The sequence below is a fragment of the Durio zibethinus genome, chromosome 15 (genome assembly GCF_047325235.1).
Source record: "Durio zibethinus cultivar Kanyao isolate XHJ-2024 chromosome 15, ASM4732523v1, whole genome shotgun sequence".
Taxonomy (NCBI): domain Eukaryota; kingdom Viridiplantae; phylum Streptophyta; class Magnoliopsida; order Malvales; family Malvaceae; genus Durio; species Durio zibethinus.
Genome location: NC_143176.1, coordinates 22,998,349 through 23,018,905, shown reverse-complemented (window position 1 = coordinate 23,018,905; position 20,557 = coordinate 22,998,349). Strand labels below are relative to the sequence as shown.

Below are 20,557 nucleotides of genomic sequence, written 5' to 3'. Positions count from 1 at the left end.
AAGTTTTACTATGATATATATGTAGAAATCTAAATATAAATTTATGACTCTTTTTTTGGTGTGATCTTGTGATTTATATATGCTTTATGTTGCTCTTACTTAACGTTTGATGTGATTCAGTGGTGGAAACCATTTTTAGAATCCTATGAAAACTAAGTACATATTGTGAGTCACCTCTAAAATCTCAATATCAATGTGATCATGTGATTTGTACGTGTTTTATGTTGGATTTACTTAATATTTGATATAATTCGATAGATTTATATATTATATTTTGAGTTTAACAAGATAATCTGATGTTAAATTTGACGGAATAATCTAAAATTTTATTATAATATATTTATATAGATATCTAAATCTAAAATTTTATTATGATATATAAGTCTCCCTTTTAAGATAAAACCTTGAAACTTTCATATCAAATCAAGACAAAAATCTTTACATATCAACCACCCTGTGCCGTGCCAATCAAATGAACGGCAAAGATTCGGTTTCACGAACCCCATACGTACGAATGTACCACAAGCCTTTGGATTCAAGCCATAGTTGAGATGTCGCCTTTAGTAAATCCTCCAACATTTTCTACCAGCTTTTTTAATCTTCAAAACTGATTACAGTGAGTTTTATTTTTTTCAGAAAAATTTAAGTTAGGAAAACAAGAAATTATTTAACTAGGACTTAATAAAAAGAATATTAGCATGTGAGAAGCACGTGGGGGATTTCATAGGACGGCGCTATAAATGTAGAAAGGAAGGAGCGGGTCAATCCACCGGCAAGCAAACAAATCAGACCAGCAACGATAGTGAAATCGCCGAAGAAGACCAAACCCAGATTCGGAACCCAAATTACATTTTATGTTTTATTTGTCTGACTGTTAAAAGCCGTGCGTACTGTGTCCGTATCTTGGTCCCTTTTTCATTTATTCTTAAAAAAGTTCAGTCGGTTTTAACTTACAGAAAGTACTTTCCTTTTATAAAAAATAATTTATCACCGCTATGTACACGCGCTTTCTTCTCTTCTTGTCCAAATTTCCTAGCAGCCTATAGCAGTTAGTAGATGCCAAGAAGCTCTCTTACATTCTTTATTTTTTCTTTATTTCTGCAATACATTTGCGTCTCTGTGATCTTCTCAACTTGATAGAAGAAGCTAGAAAATCTTCTTGTTGGAGATGGATGGACGGTGGGGATTCAAGCGGTTCAAGTTCAGGATGATGGTGATGATGATGTTAATGCTGGTTTTATCACTGTTTGATCAGAATATGAGCTTTTCCTTGTCTTTGAATAGTGAAGGTATATATAATGGTTAGCTTTGCATGTCCGTACAATTTCTTGAAGCCTTGAAGAGAGTTTCTTTATACTTTTTTACGAGAATATATATGTGTGCAAAAATGGTGTAGGTTTGGCTTTGTTGAGGCTCAGAGATAGGGTGGTGAGCGACCCTTTTGGTGCTTTATCAAACTGGAAGGAAAATGATGGAGAGATTGATCCATGTTCTTGGTTCGGGGTCGAGTGCTCCGATGGAAAAGTAATCTCTTTGTGAGTTTCTCTTCTTGCAAATTGTTAACTCTTTGTGTTTATTTGTTTAAAGTGTTCTTCTCTGAAATCAAGAAAGAAATAGTTTCAAATTTGTCATATAATTGTACAATTAGAGGCCCTATTATCATTATCTTTTATCTCGCTGGTTATAATATTCTGGACGTATTGTCTGCCATCGGACTTTGAAACTATGCTGTCCTAAAATGAAGTTTGTTCGGTTTGTAAACGTTATTAGAGTGCAGCAGTTTACAGTCTCGTTTTAATGTATGGGCTTTCATTGTATATCTCGCAAATTTAGATCCAAATTCAGTTAGGATTTAGAGGGAGATTGTTTTTATATGAAAATATTGGGAATCCCTTTTGTATATGGTAGGTAGTTGGTCATGTTAGATTCCAGTCATGGTATGCTGCTTAACAATTTTAAGGCACCCAGGGTTAATTGCTGAATTCGGCTCTTGAAATTAAAAATGAAGTCTTTGTCAGATTGATTTTCTCTGAAGGGATATAGAGGGGTTTGGTTGTTGTCTGATGTTGTAGTTGTTTATGGAGAATTTAAATTTTGATATAAAGCTTGATATTGATAAGATAACCCAAGGTTTAATGCTACATGTGATGTTTTTATTTTAGGTATTTGAAAATAATTTACTTCTTGTTGCAGTTTCATTGCTTTTCACTCTATGGTTTTTCTGTAGATGTACCATGGTTTTCACTGTATTAGTGAAGTGATTCCAAATATGTAGTTAATTAGATGGTAACACTGAAGTCAGATCTATGCTTCTTGCAGAAATCTGAAAGATCTTTGCCTTGTTGGGACCTTGGGACCCGAAGTTGGGAAGCTGGGGTATTTAAAATCTATGTAAGTCCATCATTGGTTGATTTATAGTTTGATAAATCTCCTTTATGTCACTCATTTTCTTAGTGCTGCTTTCGATGTTGCTCCATCGCAGTATATTGCGCAACAATTCTTTCTCTGGAAACATTCCTGAGGAAATTGGGGAATTGAAGGAGCTGGAGGTGTTGGATTTTGGATACAATAACTTTAGTGGACCATTTCCATCTCATTTTGGCGATAATCTTTCCCTGACAACACTGTAAGATCCTCTTTTCAAGTTGTTTATATTTAGATTTATCTTATTGGAGCTTTTATTTAGCTTTTCTTTTTTTTATTTCTTCTTAATGCAGTTTGCTCGACAACAATGAGTTTCTTGGCAGCATGTCACCTGAATTATATGAGGTTAAGATGCTTTCTGAATTTCAAGAAGACGAGAATCAGCTAACCAATGCTGCTACTAGGCCGTCCTGTAAAAGCGGAGGTTTTCCATGGTAAGCAATCAAAACCGACATAACATCTCCTTTTCCTTTGAGTGGTTTTTTGATGCATCCATCTAAAAACTGTGTCAGAGAAGGAAGATCTTAATGTTCTAAATGCGACTATTTAAGGGACTTAGAAATTAGCTTGAATGAAATTACAGTCTTGCTGCGCATAAACTTTGTTTCTGAGTATATGCTTCATGACATGTCATTCTTAGGAACATTGCCCAGCCAGGAGATGTAGCTCACAGGAGGCGGCTGCAGCAGGTGGTAGATCCCTCAAATGCACTCAAATCCAATGAAAGAGTTTCTCAACTGTCATCATCGCCTTCACTTGCACCTAATCATCTATCTTCACCGTCAGAATCCCCATTTTCACCTTCATCATCACCGTTGTCTCCATCTCTATCTCCATTGGGTTCAACATTTTTGTCTCCATCAGCATCCCCTTCCAGTATCTTTTTAGCACCTTCACCTTCACCTTCACCTACATTAGCACCGACTCCAGGTTCACAACCTCCCGTAGATCCACCAGTATTTACCTCTGAACCACCACTTACACACAGTGTCCCAACCAATTCCCCTGCTTCAACTCCAAACCTAATAGAAGATGAGAGTGCTCACTCAAAACATCATATGATTCTAATTTTGGTTGGAAGTATCGGGGGTTCCTTGTTTGTGTTGATTTCGGTCCTGAGCATTTTCCTCTTCCGAAGAAGTAAGGTGGTTACTGTCAAACCTTGGGCCACAGGATTAAGTGGGCAGCTGCAGAAGGCATTTGTAACTGGTATGTTTCCATTGTTACAGAATACTCTCCATGCAGTTCTAAGTGTCTGTGGACCCAGTTAAAATTGCTGAACCTTTATGCAGCCCAAAAAGTATTCTTTTAGGCAATTTATATAGAAGTCTTGTGCAACTCAAACTTTGGATTAAAATTTATACTTGGTGAAACAAAGATGGAGTTTTTCGACCTCTCTTATTTTGGTGTCTGCATTTCAGGTGTACCACAGCTCAAGCGATCAGAACTTGAAGCCGCTTGTGAGGATTTCAGCAATATAATTGGCACCTTTTCTGATGGCACCGTTTATAAGGGGACTTTATCAAGTGGGGTTGAAATAGCTTTGACATCGACTGCAGTTGCATCTCGTGAAGACTGGTCAAAGAATTTAGAAACACAATTTAGAAAGAAGGTACTGCAATATCATAAATCACCACATTCTTAAAGACTTTTTAGACCATCTCTGAGCATCAATTTATTCATTCCTTCAGATAGAAACATTGTCTAAAGTGAACCACAAGAATTTGGTGAACCTTATCGGCTATTGTGAAGAAAATGTGCCTTTCACAAGAATGATGGTTTTCGAGTATGCTCCTAATGGAACACTCTTTGAGCATCTACATAGTAAGTCCTTCAACTTTTTAATCTGTAGCATAAGCAAGTGTTTATTAAATGATGCCAAATGAATTGATATATGGCTTGGATGATACTGAATTCTGGATTTCTTGCAGTACAAGAGGCCGAGCACTTGGACAGGGGAATGCGACTGAGAATAGCCATGGGAATAGCATACTGCCTTGAGCACATGCATCAGCAAAATCCTCCTATAGCCCATAGAAACCTGAAGTCTTGCTCTGTATATCTGACTGAAGACTATGCTGCCAAAATATCTGATTTCAGCCTCTTGAATAATGCCACTGCAGCCAAGGTGGAATCAGCTACCAAGGAGCTCTTACAATCCCCGTCAGCAGATGCAGAGAGCAATGTTTACAGCTTTGGCGTAATATTGTTTGAAATGATAACAGGTAGGATCCCATATTCTGTAGGCAATGCTTCTCTTGCAGACTGGGCATCAGATTATTTGAAAAGGGACAAACCCTTGAAAGAAATGGTGGATCCAACTCTTAAATTTTTCCAAGAAGATGAACTAGAGAAGTTGTTTGAAGTGATTAAAACTTGTGTTCATCCCGATCCAAAAGAAAGACCAACAATGAAAGAAATTGCATCTAAGTTAAAAGAGATCACAGCAATAGATCCTGATGGGGCAACTCCAAAACTATCCCCCCTTTGGTGGGCTGAGCTTGAAATCTTGTCTGCTGAAGCAAGTTGATCCATGAAGTTGAAACGTTAATAAATTTGCGTACTCTTTTCCCTGTTTTTATTGTTGGGCTCCGAGGCGGTGGAGTTGCGGGTAGATTCTTCTTTCTCTAATCTAATACCTGGTAAGAGAAATGAATTGTTGTATATAATTGAGACAGAAAGAGTTATTGGGCCTTGGTTTGCTGCTCCTTCTCCATACTTTTCGTTGTTTCTTACCTTTCCTTTTCCTCATTTGTTCATTCATATGCCAAAGCGGGTTGTATACATTCCATTAATGTAGCAACTTGCGAGATGAATAAATGTTGATTCTCTTCCCTTTTTCCTTTATCATTCCGTATTAGAACATTTCAAACCATCTAACTTAATAAGATCAGTCTTACCCCATAATTTTTCTATTTCTCTTGCATTCTTATTAAGCATCAAGTCAAGTAGTGTAATACCCGTAAAAAAAAAAAATTTATTTTAAGTATTTTTATAAGTAGAAGAACTCTTTAATAAAAAATAAGAAATACATAAGACCTATTGATAAAATAACCAACTTATAATAGGATTAGTATCTTCCACTTATTTGGTCGACAATTGATTGAGAAAAAAAAAGGCTTATTCTCCTCTATTTTTTATATAGAACAGATAAATCAAAAGATTTTAAGTGAAGGTAAGAATAAAGTCTACAAGAAGAGTTGTCTTTCAAATGTGAGTAAATAATTTTTTTCAATTTAGAAGAAATAGTATTAATTGTTAAGTTTTAAGGTTTAACTTATAATCAAAAAATCTTAAAATTTTAGGAAATCTATTATCCTTAGGCAAGATTAGTTTGGGCAAATTATTTAGATTTTAATTAGGGTCTAATAAAGTGTTGAGAGAGTTTAATAATGTGACTTTATTACTGTAAAAATAGGAAACAGAAATTTGATGGAGTTAAAAAGAAAATTTTTTGTTTCCATCAAATTTCTGTTTCGTATAAACCTTAGTGTTTGCAGTGATGGATTAAGATAATATTTTATATTAAGAGATAAAATACTGCTATGATTATTATATATCATTGGAAAGCTTACTGAATTTACTTTCCATTGAAATAAACGGGAGTCAATTCTAAGTTTTCTATAAAGGGTAGTTTAATTTTTATTTAATGATGTGCAAGTTGCCTAATAGTTGCAGCAGAAAGGAATTAAGAAATTCCTCTTAATTTTTATGTAAGGAATTACAAATTAAACCATATATGTTTAGAAATCATATTGAGTATACTTTTCAACGAAGTAAGCATAATTAAATTTGGAGTTTCCTATGAATAAATGTATAATTTTTATTAAAATGTATACATACTATCTAACAGCAGTATATGACATGGATTGCAAAAATTATTATAATTAATCTACGAGGAATTACGAGATGGGCCATATATGGTTAAAAGGTTTATCGAGTCAAGTTTTTAACATACAAAAAGATCTTAATTATGAGTTGAAAATCTTGAGATATGGTTGTTTTAGTAAAAGGAGCTCAGACTATCAATATTAATTAGTTGAATTAAACCTTGCTTAAATTAATTGTTTTAGTATCATTGGTCTTAAAATGGGTTGATTAATTTTTATTATGTTGAAATTATCTTGAATAGGTCATTAATTATTTTGGGGGCAAAACTAAATGATGGAATCGAAATTAGATAAATAGAATCTCACATATTTTACTTATTTTTTAATATATATATATATGTTTCTAAATGAGTAAATATTTTATTTCTTTATTTTCAATATATGAAAATAGGATCAAGCATATGATTATTTTATGTTTTTGTTATATAAATGATGGATCATACTTATTAATGAAATAAAAAAATGATTTATATTAAAAAAATAATTTTATGATAGTTACATTTTTACATTTCTTTGAAGTGGAATCATCGACACCAGAACTAGTTTTATGATTTTGGCCAACGAGTAATAGTAATTAGTATAGACATGATCATATGATCATATTAACGAGTTATAATAGTTAATGTAAGGCCTTGGCTAGCGAGATATAATAGTTTGTAATGATTATAAGGATAAAATTGTCGATATGACTAATATCACGGGTTATAGCAGTGATGTAACTAATAAAAAACTAACGATAAACTAATGATTTATGATGATTTTAATAATTGATCCATGATTTAATTTGATTATGATATTTGAATGGCAGCATATTTTGTAATGATTTATAAATTGACGTGTTTTAATATTGATTTATGATCTGCGAAATGTTTGACACTAATAATTTTGAAAATATTTTGACATTATGATTTGATGAATATTTTAAATGATCTATATAATATGTATGAAAATGATGCTTGATCCGATAAGATGTGTGAACCTATAATTGCTTGGCTGTGGTTTACTCATTCTCCTTTTTTTTTTTTTTTATATATTTGAGTAAATGATAAGTTTGCTTAATTTTGTGAAAAGCTAGAAGATCAAATGGAAAAGATTACTTAGACAATATTGGCCAATGAGATCTTATGAAATAATTTTCTATTTTTGTATGATTTGTATTAGGTATATAAAGATGTATCATTAATTAGATTTAAGATATGAATTTTACTTGATAAATTATATCAATTTATTAAAAAATTTTAAAATGATTAAAAAAAAGATTTTTTATTATTTTAAGGTTTTACTTCATTTTAACATGACATCTTGGGGTGTGACAGGTGGCCTTGGGGAGCTGTTGGAAATAGACTGGGGCAATATCATTTGAATTTCATGAAGGATAAAGAAAGGAAGGAGAGATATGGAGGAAGATTTTTTTTTGGCCAAACATGGAGGAAGAAAATTAAGAACAAAAAATTACAGTTACAAAAAGAGATTTAGACCTTTTTTAACGTTTTTCATGTACAAGATCAACAAAGAGAGATAAGACGAAGTCCTGAAAAATCGTAAGTTACAACAGTGTTAACCCTTTAACCTACGTCTCTTGCCAGTATCAAGTAGACCTGATTCTATCGCTTAAAACTACATTCCAGGAAGATGGTGGATAGGCTGCCTGGCACTCGCTCTATTTCACCACTATATTTTATTAGTTTGAAGGCTCATATATTCGTGCGCTCTTGGTCTATTATTATTTTTTTCATGGTCCTTCTAATTACCATGGTCACCCAGCAGCCGGATGCTAGGTAAGCCCATCATTCCAGATTGGAAATAAAGTTGATTACAACATGTGTGGCACTAGCAAAATATGTACATGAAGCTTAATGCAAATATGATATATTCCAGGGATGAAAGGAAGAGGAGAAGAATAATGCAAGAACATACTTGTAGTACAGATTTGGAGTCCTATTAGTTACAAATGGAGGAACATTCATTATTCATTTACACAGTAGCCACAGTGTGTACAAGTATTTAAATGACCCAAAGAACAAAATGCTCACCATGTATTTCCAGCGTTCACAGTTGGTCTGCATATCCTCTACTGACTATCCTTTTACTGCTCTAGGGCCATCTTAAACCATACAAGATTCAGGTTTATAAAACTCCTAAGCTTCTCCAATGAATTCTTCACCCAGAAAGTATACTTCTAAAAAAAAATCTGGGCTCAAGATTTTCCTTTCCATTCATCAGTTTTTAAAGCATTTTTATAACCCAAAGCTTATATTTCTTTATATACAGATATAGAAGGCAAGGTCCAATCAAACTCGCATCATACAGTCGCTTGCAGAGATTAATATAAGCTTGGGTGTTTCCTGGCTGTTGGATCTTTTTCCTCAGTTCCTGCAGAACAGCAGCCCTGTCTAAATATTCTGGATATAAGCCCAAATCAAGCATTTTAACCACCGTTTCTGCAGCATCAACAATATGCCCTCCTTTGATGTAACCTCTCAATAACCATGATAAAGTTTTCCTCCTACGCAGAGAGCTTGAAACCTCCAATCTAGTAAGCAACCGTGATATGGCACTAGCCTCCTTTTGGGAAGCACAAATAGCTAAAACGATGTCATAAAGGTCCCCATCAGCCTCTTTACTGACAAGCTTCATTTCCCACAACTGTCTTTCGGCCTCAACTCCACGACCAGCACAAATATACATGGCAAGAAGCCTCTCATGAATCAACCCATAAAGTGAAGAACTTCCTTCTTGACTTGCCCAATTAGACAATCTTAGTCCATCAGCAAGGAGATCAGATTGATACTTTTCTATAAGCTCTATATTTTCCATATCAAGTTCAGCAACCAAACCAGACCTAACAAAACCCTTCAACTTCCGCAAGGCTTTTGCAAATTCATTAAGCTCTTTGACTATTGCTGTCATTGCTATGAGGTAGCTGTAAATCTCAGGCCTCAACCCAGATTCTCTAAGGTCAATCACCAATTTGGTGGCATCCCTGTAGTTACCCTCAACCTGGCAAAACATAGGTAAATTGATTATTGAGACAGAGTCAGAAATATATAATCTGGAATAGCAATAAACTGTAAGAAAAATTAAGAATTTGTTATCACTGCAGATTATAATGAAGAATGACAACGCCAATTAAGAAACCACCTTACAGACAATCAGCAAAAGAAAGATACAACATAAAACTGTATGCTTTCTGCACATAAAAGCATAATGTTCTGACCAAGTATAACAGAGCGATCAAAGTATAGTTGCACTTCCTAACCTGATAAACAGTCAAGAAAGTAATGAACCCTAGAGGCAACAAACAAAAACAAGAAATACTAACAATTGATTATTAAGAATAAAAAGTAGTGATCATTAATTCCAAGAATAAGAAGGAAAAATGACCAAGTTGTTAGCAATATTAAGAATGAAAAAAAAAATTCAATCAGCAAATAACATGCAAATTTGACTCAACCAATTCTCTATTACACTAAAAGAAAAATTATTCAATCTCTAACATTCAAACTAATATATCTAGATAATAATAATCAGAGCTTAAATAAACATACCATCATCTTCCAAGCCAGATAACCAGTTGGTCCTCCTTTCTGTCCTTCTCCATCATCATCTTCATATGAAATTCCCCGTCTTAAAACTTCCTTCACAAACATAACTGCTCCCTCCTTCTTCTCCCTCTCGCAATACATCGAAATCACCTTCTCAATCATACTAAAACCCGGCTTCAACCCCACACAATCCATGTCCACAAGGAGATCAACCACATCACCAACATCACCCTCTCCTTCAATCAGCTTCTTGACCCAACTACACATAATTGAAACCATAAGTTCCATTGTCTCATTATCAACCTTATTCTCCTTTTTGAGCCACTCAAAGACTTCAAGTGCACACCAAGAGTCTCTTCCTTCTTGAGAAAAGTAAACTAAAACTAACTGTAACTCTCTTGATGACAACCTATCATTCATTTCTTCAAGAATATCAGAGGGTTCCCTAGTCATTCTCTCTAACTCTTCAATTGCCTCAAAAAAGCCTTCACCCATTTCATCTTCATCGTCACTCGTTAAAAATTGGTCCAATTCCACCGATTTGAACAGCCTGTATTCTCTTGTTTTTGGTTGTCTTTTCCTAAGAACAAAGCTTGAATTTTGGTGGTTGCAGATCCTGGTTGAAATTCTTCTCAGACTATGTTTCCAGAAGAAAGTCTGATAAAATTGCGAAGCCAGAAAGCGGTGCCGTTGAAAATGCAAAGATAATTCAGTCAACGGCGTGAACCGACAAGCAAAGGCCATTTCCATTTGTTGGGTATGTGTAGCGTTTGGTTTCCAAGAGAATTAAAGGGAAAAAGAAACAAAAACTAGCTTCAGTTCTCACAAAATAAAGGAAAACCCACGCCTAATATGAGTCAAATGATACTCGAGTGTTCCCTACTGGAGTCCAAAGTATCGCTCTTTTCTTTTATTTTCTCACGGTTTCCTGAAGGGCAAACAACGACAAAAAGGGAATCCATGAAAAGGGAAACACGGGGGAAAAATAAAAAGATTCTTGGAGTTCAATTAAAGGGAAAAATTTTATGACGAAGAAAAAAGGCTTGGGAATTGGGTGGTGATGGTGTGTCAAAATGGCAGTGTTTTTGAAGGTTAAAGGTTGAAGGTTGAAGCTTGCCTCACCAACTCCCACAAGACAACTACAAAGATGGCCTTGTCGAATAAGTTTTTGAGTTTACACTGTAGACGTGTCCGAACGAAGACTTCTCAGCAAATTTTAGTAAGCATCGCTTATTATTTTATTTATGGATTTGCCTCTGCGTTTTGCCTTTTGTGGTCTTCCGTTTGGACTAGAGGTCGAGGAGTCCTTTTCGGTTATTTCACCTCTTTTATAAAACTTAGCCTGATTATGGCCTGCTTGGGACCATTCAAAATCCAATATAAACCACACGGCCATAATCAGGGCCCATCTCTTTCCTAACTTTTTCTCCCAAAGGACCTCAACCCACCCAATTGAATGAACCCCAGAGAGATGGGTCAATAGTGGGATTTTGGGTCTTGATGCTATCATTTTGGACAGGGTTGCGGAAGCAAAAACTAGAGCCAGGACTAGCTTTTGTTTTGCTGGATCCATAATGTTTCTTGGGCTATGTCCAGTAAATATTTATCTATTAATCATGGATGATGGTAGAATGCCTTTGCCTTGTGCATGGCATGATGTTGTCATGACATGCATGTATGATGTATTATCCAGAATGCAAATGTGATGGGTAGAGAAAGGACAAAAATACTCATTCTGGAATATTGGTTTGATCCGCATAAAAAGGGGTACAAATTCTCATGCAGTATATTGTATATGGCAGAAATGTATTCTCTGAATGTATAAATGAGCTCAAAGACAGAAATGTATATCCTGCCTTGGGTTAAAAACTTGAACTAGTGGGAGAGAATGGTAGGTGGCTACTGTTGCACTGATTTAAGCTTCTCAAGTCTCAATAAGCACATCAAATATAGAAATTTTCCTGTCCTGTTTTGATGTTCTTCACATGCAGGTACTATAGAGACCTCCGTTTGTCTCTCCCAAAAAATAAAAATAAAAAGAGCTCTACTTTGATATACTATAGCTGAGAGTAGCAAACTTGTAAGAGACAAATTGGAGGACAAAAAAATTATTTCATAGAGACACCAGCAATTCTTACTAAGATCGGGTGGTTTAGGACTAGGAAGTTTTCAGTATAGTTCAAGGCTCTATCTGCAGCGCTCTCTTGCTCATAAATTATAGTACACTGCATTTCACACAACTACAGTAATCAAATACATCTAAATAAACCCCAGGTCTCTCTCAGGAAAAATATACTCCAAATTATTTATAGATATTTGCTTTAATTTCTTAGTTTTTTCCTTCTTCAAAAGCATTTCAGCTTTATATTAAGCTCCCATGCCCCAGAACGATATCCTAATTAACAATGTAACATTTTTTTAAATTTCTTAATCCATCTTAATTTTAAAAAATAAAAATAAAAGAGAGTATTTTGACTTGAATATTCATACAATTGTTATTGATGAAATCCTTCCTTTTCAAACCACAACTAAATTTACCGATCCTATCTTATTCTGAATTTTATGATGAATTTAAACCCGTATGTTTAATCACCTTAATACAAAAATAAGTGGCGATTTATTTTTAGGAAGAATCCAATCGTAAGTCAAACTCAATTAATATTAATTAGCACGTCCGAATTATTTCTCCCTTTTACTAAATCCAGCTTCCAACTTAAGGCCGAGAAAAATACTTAAAAGTTCTGAAAATTCCTTGCAAATTAAACTGAAGATACAAACCAACACTAAAATAAAGATTAGAACAGGAAGATATTAAAGGTATCGATAGAAGATGGAAGTTTACATCGGATTACGATCGTTTCCGTTGTTGACATCAGATCCAAACCGGGTACCCAAGTTTTGATTCGACATATTTGGTGCCACCGGTGCTTCTCTAAATTGATTGAATCCTGTTTGATCTAAGGCGATATTCACCAGCTGGTAACTGTAGTGCTTTGTTTTGGAGATTTCTGCATATGGTGCTAGGTACAGCATAGACATTTGCTTCAGCGCATCCCTCTCCTTCTTTAGCTTATGATATTCAGCTGCAGAAGTTATTACAACAACATCAGTTTTTGACTCATTGTTCACACTCATCAGAAACAAAGAAATATTTAAGGGAAAACCTTCTTTCAAAATAAGTTCTCCAGAGAACGCAGACAGCTTTTGCTTCATGAAACCATTCTCTGCTCGCAACAATGAGTTCTGAGTATCAGCACATTTGATCCTTGGGAAGGAGATTGCCACTTCAGCCTATAGCCATGGTTAAAGATATTTTTAATGATTTTTTTTATTATAATTAATCTGATGAGAAAAGAAATTAGAATACGTAAAATTGCTTGAAGCCTCCCACAGTTCCCTGCTAATTTAACATGATCAGGTGCCATTTCCCTATACTATGTGCTACATGCAACATGACCAGTCCTTTTTGTATACAGAAGCTCTAACTAGTAAGACCAGATTACACCTTATCCATATTCTGATTTATTTTGACATAAAACGTCAATTATGGTAAAAAAAAAAAACTTTCTATGGATATTATATATTCTTTCCCTACTCATTCTGAATTTTCCTCATTAATTTTGACTGTAGAAAAAACATCGTCAGAGCAAATTTGGAAGCTCTCTTGTTCTTTTATCTCACACGGCTCTTTTATTTCTCACATCCGATCTAGACATTCGGTTCACATTCAAAAGCTATAACCTTTTATTTGGATTTTCGATGTCAAAACTCAATGACAGCATAAAGTAATGCATGAATTATTTACGTAGAATTTTGTTCACCTGGAGATCTCTTACTTCTTTTTCCAGTTGTGCAATGTACTGTAGCTGTTTGAGTCGATGCCTTCGTGAATATTCGCGGCTTCCGGCGACTCTACGTGGTCGGAAAAGAAGAAAAAAGCATGAAAAATATTTTACATTCATAAATCTTATCTTTTTGACAAACATATTTGAAACTTTTAAGTGGATAAGACAAATTGGATTTATCTTTTAAAAATTTTAAATTTTGAAAAAAAAAATCATTAATTTTCCCTAAGTAAAAATACAATATATTTTTCACCTTTTCAACGTCTTCGGGTCCATTCCAACTCCTTGTCCTTGACCTCGACCAACCTGATTCTCAGCGCTGGATGGAAACATTCGTAAAGTAGCATTGTGTGTTTCTTGATTAACATCTCTACCATAAATTCCTTTCATTACTTTCACAAGTCTCTATACCTACAAAAATCAAGCTTAATTAAAGAGAATTAAACAACTAACAATCTTGTCAAAGTTTGTGGCTTGCTGTATATACTTACCTCTTCAAAGAAGAAATGAGTGGGGTGAGTCAATAAGCAAGCCTGAAGATCATTCCTTTTTATACACCAGGGCTGCCAATTAATCGATTTTCCATTAGAAAATGTATGTACATGCATATTGGAATATATTTCCAATATATTACTTTGATTTCCATATATAATTAAGCATGTAATATATCTAAAATGTCCAAGATTTGACAAAATGAATGTTTCGGAGATGTTTTCTAGTTTGGGTGAATTAGTCTTTGCAGTTTTTCCCCTGTATAATTTGGTAAATATCCAAGCTGTCTTAGAAATATATTTTTTTCCTTTCTAATTTATTATTACCTTATAAACAAATTACCTTGTAAGAGGGATTACAAGTGAATAAGGGGCTCCAAATAGTTATCGATTTGGGAGAAATCGAAAAGTTTCGATCGAGATTTTTTTGGCTAGAAATACTTCCGTCATTTTTTCATATAAGAATTATGTATGGATCATTATGGTGTGTCATAATAAAATATGAAAGGTTATGAATTAATTTATATGAGCACTAGAAATGGTTAAGCAAAGACTAGTAGTATCTTTTGTGTGTCCGACCCATATTATAAAATGTAATAACTAGAACAACATGTGTTTCATTGACAAAGATGAATTTTTTTTTGTTAATCTTTTTGCAAGATGCATGAAAATTGCAGACTCTTAATGATGATCACCTTATTTTTTCGATTTCGTCATCATCAATTTACATACAAATATTTAAGCACACTGCATTACATGGGTTTAAGTTTTTAGCGACGTTTAATATTTAAGCACACTGCATAGATTTTGAAGGCTGTTAATTGATGAAAGAATTTTTTTACCTTAGTCACTAGTGTGCTCAAGAACTTACTAAATAATAGTATACAAGTTTTAACACTTCATTGTAAACTTTTTTTTATATTAAAAAATATAAATATTTACTAAATATAATACCTGAGTTGGTGGACCACCAAGATAAGTTCCTGAAAATTACTATTGTATAAAATTCATAAGATGATTGAATTAATTATACAATTGTTGAAATTTTACACGCTCTTGCTCTATTCTAGCACGTTTTTTCTCAATTTTGATACATTCCTGTTCTCTTTTTGCTTCCATTTGCTGGAAACATTATTGTATAGTTTGCAATTCCTCTCTCAATATTGAAATGTCTCGCGAAGACTAACTTGCTAATAATGTAAATTGCTAAGACCTATGTCCATAGTAGGTATATGGTGTTGGACCCAATCCAAGGCCTCGGACCCATTCATGCCTTTCTTTTCCAGCAACTTCTATGAATATATGATTTTTCAATTTTTGCATGTTAAGAGAACCATCATATGCTACTTCAATCCCAGCAGTCATTTTTTCTTTTACTTTCTCTTATAAATTAGTCATATACAACTATCAAGTTTAATGATTAATTGATTAATATGTTAAAAAGAGTAAATATTTACTTTCTGTTAAAATAGATGTTACAAATTACTATAATTTCTTGTGTTTCAACATTCATGTAAGATTTATCTTTTTTTCTTGGGTTAAGCAAAAAAGTTTCACACGTCTAATTTTACTGCCCATCTCAATCTCTTGTACAAAACCATATGTTATTTGATAGGATACATTTCAACCGTAACTTATTCATGTATAGTAAGCTCGTCAATCAAGTTCAAAAAATTTGAATAATTTTAATATCATGTATTTATAATTTGGCCCATTAACAACACAATAGTCTTAAACAGACGCAAACAATAAAAGTATTTTGGCATTTCACACATATCGATCATGGCAACCAAATGCAATTATTTGGATAAGTTTAATATCATAGATTGAAGCCATTCAAACTGTTGAAAGCCATCCAAAAGTTTAATTTGTATTTTTGCCTTTTAAAGGCAAAAATAGTCTCAAATAAACATAAACAATAACTTTTTCACCCATATCAACCGTAGAAACCAAATTCAATCAATCGGACAAATTTAATATCAAGTATTGAAGCTATCCAAACTATTTAAATAGAACAATAGCAACAATTTTGTATTTTTACCTAAATAGACGTAAACAATAACTTTTTCATATATATCATCCGTGTCAACTAAGTTTAAAACTTTCGCTAAGTTCAATATCATGTATTGAAACTATCAAAACTATTAAAATAGAACAAAAACTATTAAAATAGAACAATAACTGTTAATTTGCATATTTACCTTTTAACGGCACAAACAGTTCATTCATTGGAATAAGTTTGAAATCATAAACTTACTATTTCTTTTTACTTTCTTCCAAAACTTTTTGATCCACTTGTGTGGCTATATTTCTATTGCTTTTTGCTACAAATCTCAATTTATTCTTTTTTCTGTCATAAAAAATAATTGCGTATATGGTAGAAATACAAATGTTACCAACTTAAAGCATAAAACACTTTCATTATTTCATTCTACTATACAAAGTTATAAATTAGTACCTCTCCTTTTCTTGAAAACCAAAATCTAATTAATTGTTCATATTGCCACCTAATCACATTCCAAAATAGATTTTCCATCGTCGCCTCTACAATAGTATTTCGATCGAAATACTTATTCTTTAAATTATGCTTATAATCTTTTCATTTTTCTCAATGACTTAAGCGCAAATAAAGTTGGTATTTCAAGTACAAATCTTAATTGTAATAATACAAAAAAAAGTTTTCATCAATAAACCAAATTTAAAATAATTAATTTTTTACATGTAATTAATTATACTAATACCTCAATAAAGTTTAAAGCATCAGCCATAACTTCTACTGTAACTTTATGCCATGTTTCACAATGAATAGGCAATTTCATTCCATTACGGGCAAGCATGCCTAGAAATCTAACCAACAGTTGAGCCTCTTCACCAATTGGTTGCTTATCAGATTTTGCAAACACTACAATACGCTCGTTCAGAGGTAGTACAAATAATTCCTTCAAAGTTTTCCGGCTTTTGATCCTCCGTTAACCATTGTTATCAACTGTAAAAAATAAAAAATAAATTTATAAAATGGTAATACTTTTATCATTATAATCGAATTCTAAATATGGGGTATATGATACATGCATTCAAATTTAAAGCATAATCAATTGACGGGATACTATCTAAACCTGAACTTCTCGTATTATCAGATCCAATATCAGTTGAAGGGTTAAAAGTGACTGAGTTAGATCCAACAGTATGTTTATTTCCCTTCAAATGATTTAGTCCATAGCCAATATCAATAGGTGTCACAAACAATTTTGAACTAATATCTCTTATATGTATTTCTTTCAATCTACTTTTTTGCATTGTAGCTTTCCTGCATCATAAAAGCAAATATATAAAAGATATTAGTTTAGAACATATATAAAGACATTGAGAAGTTAAGAAATCATAACCTACGATATATAAAGAACATATCGATTTAATTAAATCAAAAGATAATGTATGATTTACAATACAATAAATATACAATAGTGAATGCGACATTAATTACATACAATCATTTACTACATTATGTCTTAAACACTTGAATTACAAAATATAAATGATCCATCATGGTTCATAAATGTCTTCATTAACATCTTTGTAGACCCACTGAGCGTAGGTACTGAAGATATTTTCATCCAAGTTTTGTTTAGCAAAAGGATAACATTCGGTTCTATGATCAACATCATTTCTTGTATCTAATCTTATATCAAATAAATCTCTAAATGTGTTTCGAAGAACAATAAACCAACCCAATTTTTTGGGATCTTCAGAATAAAAAACTTGTTCAACTTGTGATGAAAAAATATAAGGTTCATCGATTAGTTGTTGTTCAGTATGAATTAATCAAGAAAAATTCACAAGTGTAAATCCATACTAATCATTCTTAATACTCCTTGTACTATTCACATCAGCCTAATCACACCGAAATAAGATAACTTTTCATTTGCCATAATAATCCAACTCAATGATGTTATTACTCATGCCATAAGAGTCAATATTTTCTTTTAAAGGGTTTGTGTCCCTAGCACTAGCATAGCTAGTAGTTGATAAAGTAACAACTCTTGAATTTTGTGTACTTCTAAATCTCTTACAGGATTTAGTGTGAATTTTAAATCCATTGATGATGAAACCTTGTATCGTTTTACAATCTTATTCAGATCTTGTAAAAACCACTTCACCTGTTTACTAACAAGCATTTCACTCTAAACTTATAAAAGTGAAATAAATATATATATATATGTTATTAATTTTAGTTATACCATAAGTAATTTATGTAGATTTTTCATAATGGAAAGTATGACATTACTTACAGTTGCTCCTAACCATTCATGAAAGTTTTTGACAAACAACTTATCAAGCTCTTGAGGGATTAATCATCGATAATATGCAGGAGCTTTCAAATTATTTCTATACTCACTATAAAGCATTATGATAAAATATTAACAATAAAAAAATATAATAAATTATACTTAATATAATGAATAATTTCCTTGCTAAAAAACTTATGTGCGAAACGATTCAATAGAGTCATGATAAAAAAAGAACATATCAATGTGCTTTGCCTAAGATTTATCATCTAATTCCACCATTTCAGCTTTGTCTATTGGTTGTCCAAAACTTTGAAAAAGATAACTGTAGGCAGAGTTAGTATGTTACATACCAATATTTCTCGACAGTCTATTAAATCTCGTTTCAACATCTTTCAAATAACAAAAATAAAATGGCATACACTCTTTTGCTAAATATCCTTCAGCAATAGAACCTTCTGCATAGCGTTTGTTGCGACAACAAGACTTTAACCTCCCCAAAAACCTATCGTATAAAATATTAATCATATCTTTTTAACTAGAGTGGTATGATCATCAATAAAAATCTAATCAATCTATTAAACAATAATACATTTTGATAGGATACATCCATCGATAATAAATCGACCCACCGACTTTTGCTTCATATGAAAAATGGATAACCAAATGCATCATAATAATGAAAAAGTTTAGAGGGAAAATCTTCTCTAAATGGCATAAAGTAATCTCGGCTCGATCTTGAAGTTTGTCAAACTCTTCCACATTCATACATTTTTCACATAGAGATTTAAATATGTTACTCAATTCAATTACCATAGAAGTGACTTACTTTGACATTGATAAACATAAAGCAATTGGAAGCAAGTCTTGTATCAAAATATGATAATCATGTGACTTCAATGAAGAAAGTTTTTGCTCTTTCAGATTCACACATCTCGATATATTCAATGCATAGCTATCCGAAACTTTGACATTTTTTAAAACCTTACAAAACATATCTTTTTTAGCTTTAGAAATCCTAAAACAAGCAGCAGACAATCGATATTTGTTATTAAAAAGTAACTTCGGATGAAGGTCAAGACGAATCTCTATATCAACTAGGTTAAGCCGACTCTTTAAGTCATTTTTTGATCTTTTATTCACATTGAGAAATGTCCCGATAAAATTTTTGTAAATATTCTTCTCTATGTGCATTAAATCAAGGTTATGATGTAATGAATTATATTTTCAATAAGGTAACTTAAAAAATATACTTTTTTTTTCACAACTTAGACTCATTAGGGTCATCTTCTTCATCACTTTGAATATCAAAATCACTAACTTTAGTATCAGTATCACCAACTTACGTAATATGAGGCCAAACACCTTTAAAGATGTCCCTCATTCTTTTCCTTAATGGAGTCATTTTTTCATAAATGAATTTGATATATTTTAATTTTAACAAGATATTAGACACACTAATGGGTAAATGTGATATCCTCAACTTTTCAATTTCATCAAAAAGATATTTTTGGAATATAAATTAATGATTATCATCTAACCATCGATGATGTCCCATGTAACAGAACTTCCTATCATTAGGTAATCACTTCAAACATATCTATGTAACACAACATGGACAAGCATAATGACCTTTTGTACTCCAACCAGATAAATTGGCATAAGTAGAAAAATCATTGATAATCCATAATAAAGTAGCACGTATATTGAAGTTATTTTTTTTATACATCATAGGTCTCAACTCCTTCTTATAATTACTTTAACTCTTTAATAAGAGGTTGTCTATATCATTACCCAAACTTTTTTCCTCGAAAATGATCATACACAATATAAATGACTGTTTCTTCATAACAATCCAAGGTGACAAATTGTAAGGAATCAATATAACTAACTAAGTACTATAAGAAGTATTTATCATTTTAAACGGGTTGTATCCATCAGATGCTAGTTCAAGCATAATATTTTGAAGATCAAATGAAAAAGTCTAAAAATCTAGAATGAATGATTTTCATGCTAAAAAATCTATAAGATACCTCAATGATCTATCATCTGTCCACTTCTTATGATGCCACCTCA

At 32.7% G+C, this 20,557-nt stretch overlaps 3 protein-coding genes across 3 annotated transcripts; 1 reads left to right on the top strand and 2 right to left on the bottom strand.

Moving 5' to 3' along the window:
* The first annotated feature begins 768 nt into the window (after positions 1 to 768).
* On the top strand, positions 769 to 5,327 carry LOC111302219 (inactive receptor-like serine/threonine-protein kinase At2g40270). Its single transcript, XM_022898154.2, has 9 exons — positions 769 to 1,289; positions 1,397 to 1,535; positions 2,320 to 2,391; positions 2,483 to 2,626; positions 2,718 to 2,858; positions 3,065 to 3,633; positions 3,846 to 4,036; positions 4,116 to 4,248; positions 4,356 to 5,327. Exons 1-9 carry the CDS (start codon positions 1,169 to 1,171, stop codon positions 4,952 to 4,954), a joined length of 2,109 nt encoding a protein of 702 aa, XP_022753889.1. The 5' UTR covers positions 769 to 1,168; the 3' UTR covers positions 4,955 to 5,327.
* A 2,888-nt stretch (positions 5,328 to 8,215) lies between these two features.
* LOC111302218 (pentatricopeptide repeat-containing protein At2g30100, chloroplastic-like) lies at positions 8,216 to 11,070 on the bottom strand. Its single transcript, XM_022898153.2, has 2 exons — positions 9,863 to 11,070; positions 8,216 to 9,314 (listed from the first exon to the last, which is right to left on the bottom strand). Exons 1-2 carry the CDS (start codon positions 10,607 to 10,609, stop codon positions 8,541 to 8,543), a joined length of 1,521 nt encoding a protein of 506 aa, XP_022753888.2. The 5' UTR covers positions 10,610 to 11,070; the 3' UTR covers positions 8,216 to 8,540.
* Positions 11,071 to 12,607: 1,537 nt separating this feature from the next.
* Positions 12,608 to 14,100, bottom strand: LOC149514787 (transcription factor VIP1-like). The gene is made up of 4 exons (XM_089744320.1): positions 13,958 to 14,100; positions 13,681 to 13,771; positions 13,024 to 13,150; positions 12,608 to 12,942 (listed from the first exon to the last, which is right to left on the bottom strand). The coding sequence occupies exons 1-4, from the start codon at positions 14,092 to 14,094 to the stop codon at positions 12,698 to 12,700; spliced, it is 600 nt and encodes a 199-aa protein (XP_089600446.1). The 5' UTR covers positions 14,095 to 14,100; the 3' UTR covers positions 12,608 to 12,697.
* Positions 14,101 to 20,557: the final 6,457 nt, after the last annotated feature.

Bases quoted from the DNA above. Each gene is read 5' to 3' on its own strand.
- LOC111302219 (XM_022898154.2), top strand. From the start codon at position 1,169: ATGGATGGACGGTGGGGATTCAAGCGGTTCAAGTTCAGGATGATGGTG. The intron at 1,290-1,396 runs GTATATATAATG...AAAATGGTGTAG, and splicing joins CTTGTCTTTGAATAGTGAAG to GTTTGGCTTTGTTGAGGCTC. The intron at 3,634-3,845 runs GTATGTTTCCAT...TCTGCATTTCAG, and splicing joins GCAGAAGGCATTTGTAACTG to GTGTACCACAGCTCAAGCGA.
- LOC111302218 (XM_022898153.2), bottom strand. From the start codon at position 10,609: ATGGAAATGGCCTTTGCTTGTCGGTTCACGCCGTTGACTGAATTATCT. The intron at 9,315-9,862 runs GTATGTTTATTT...ATGTTTTGCCAG, and splicing joins ATCTGGCTTGGAAGATGATG to GTTGAGGGTAACTACAGGGA.
- LOC149514787 (XM_089744320.1), bottom strand. From the start codon at position 14,094: ATGAAAGGAATTTATGGTAGAGATGTTAATCAAGAAACACACAATGCT. The intron at 13,772-13,957 runs GTGAAAAATATA...CCGACCACGTAG, and splicing joins GACCCGAAGACGTTGAAAAG to AGTCGCCGGAAGCCGCGAAT. The intron at 12,943-13,023 runs GTTTTCCCTTAA...TAACTTCTGCAG, and splicing joins AGAACTTATTTTGAAAGAAG to CTGAATATCATAAGCTAAAG.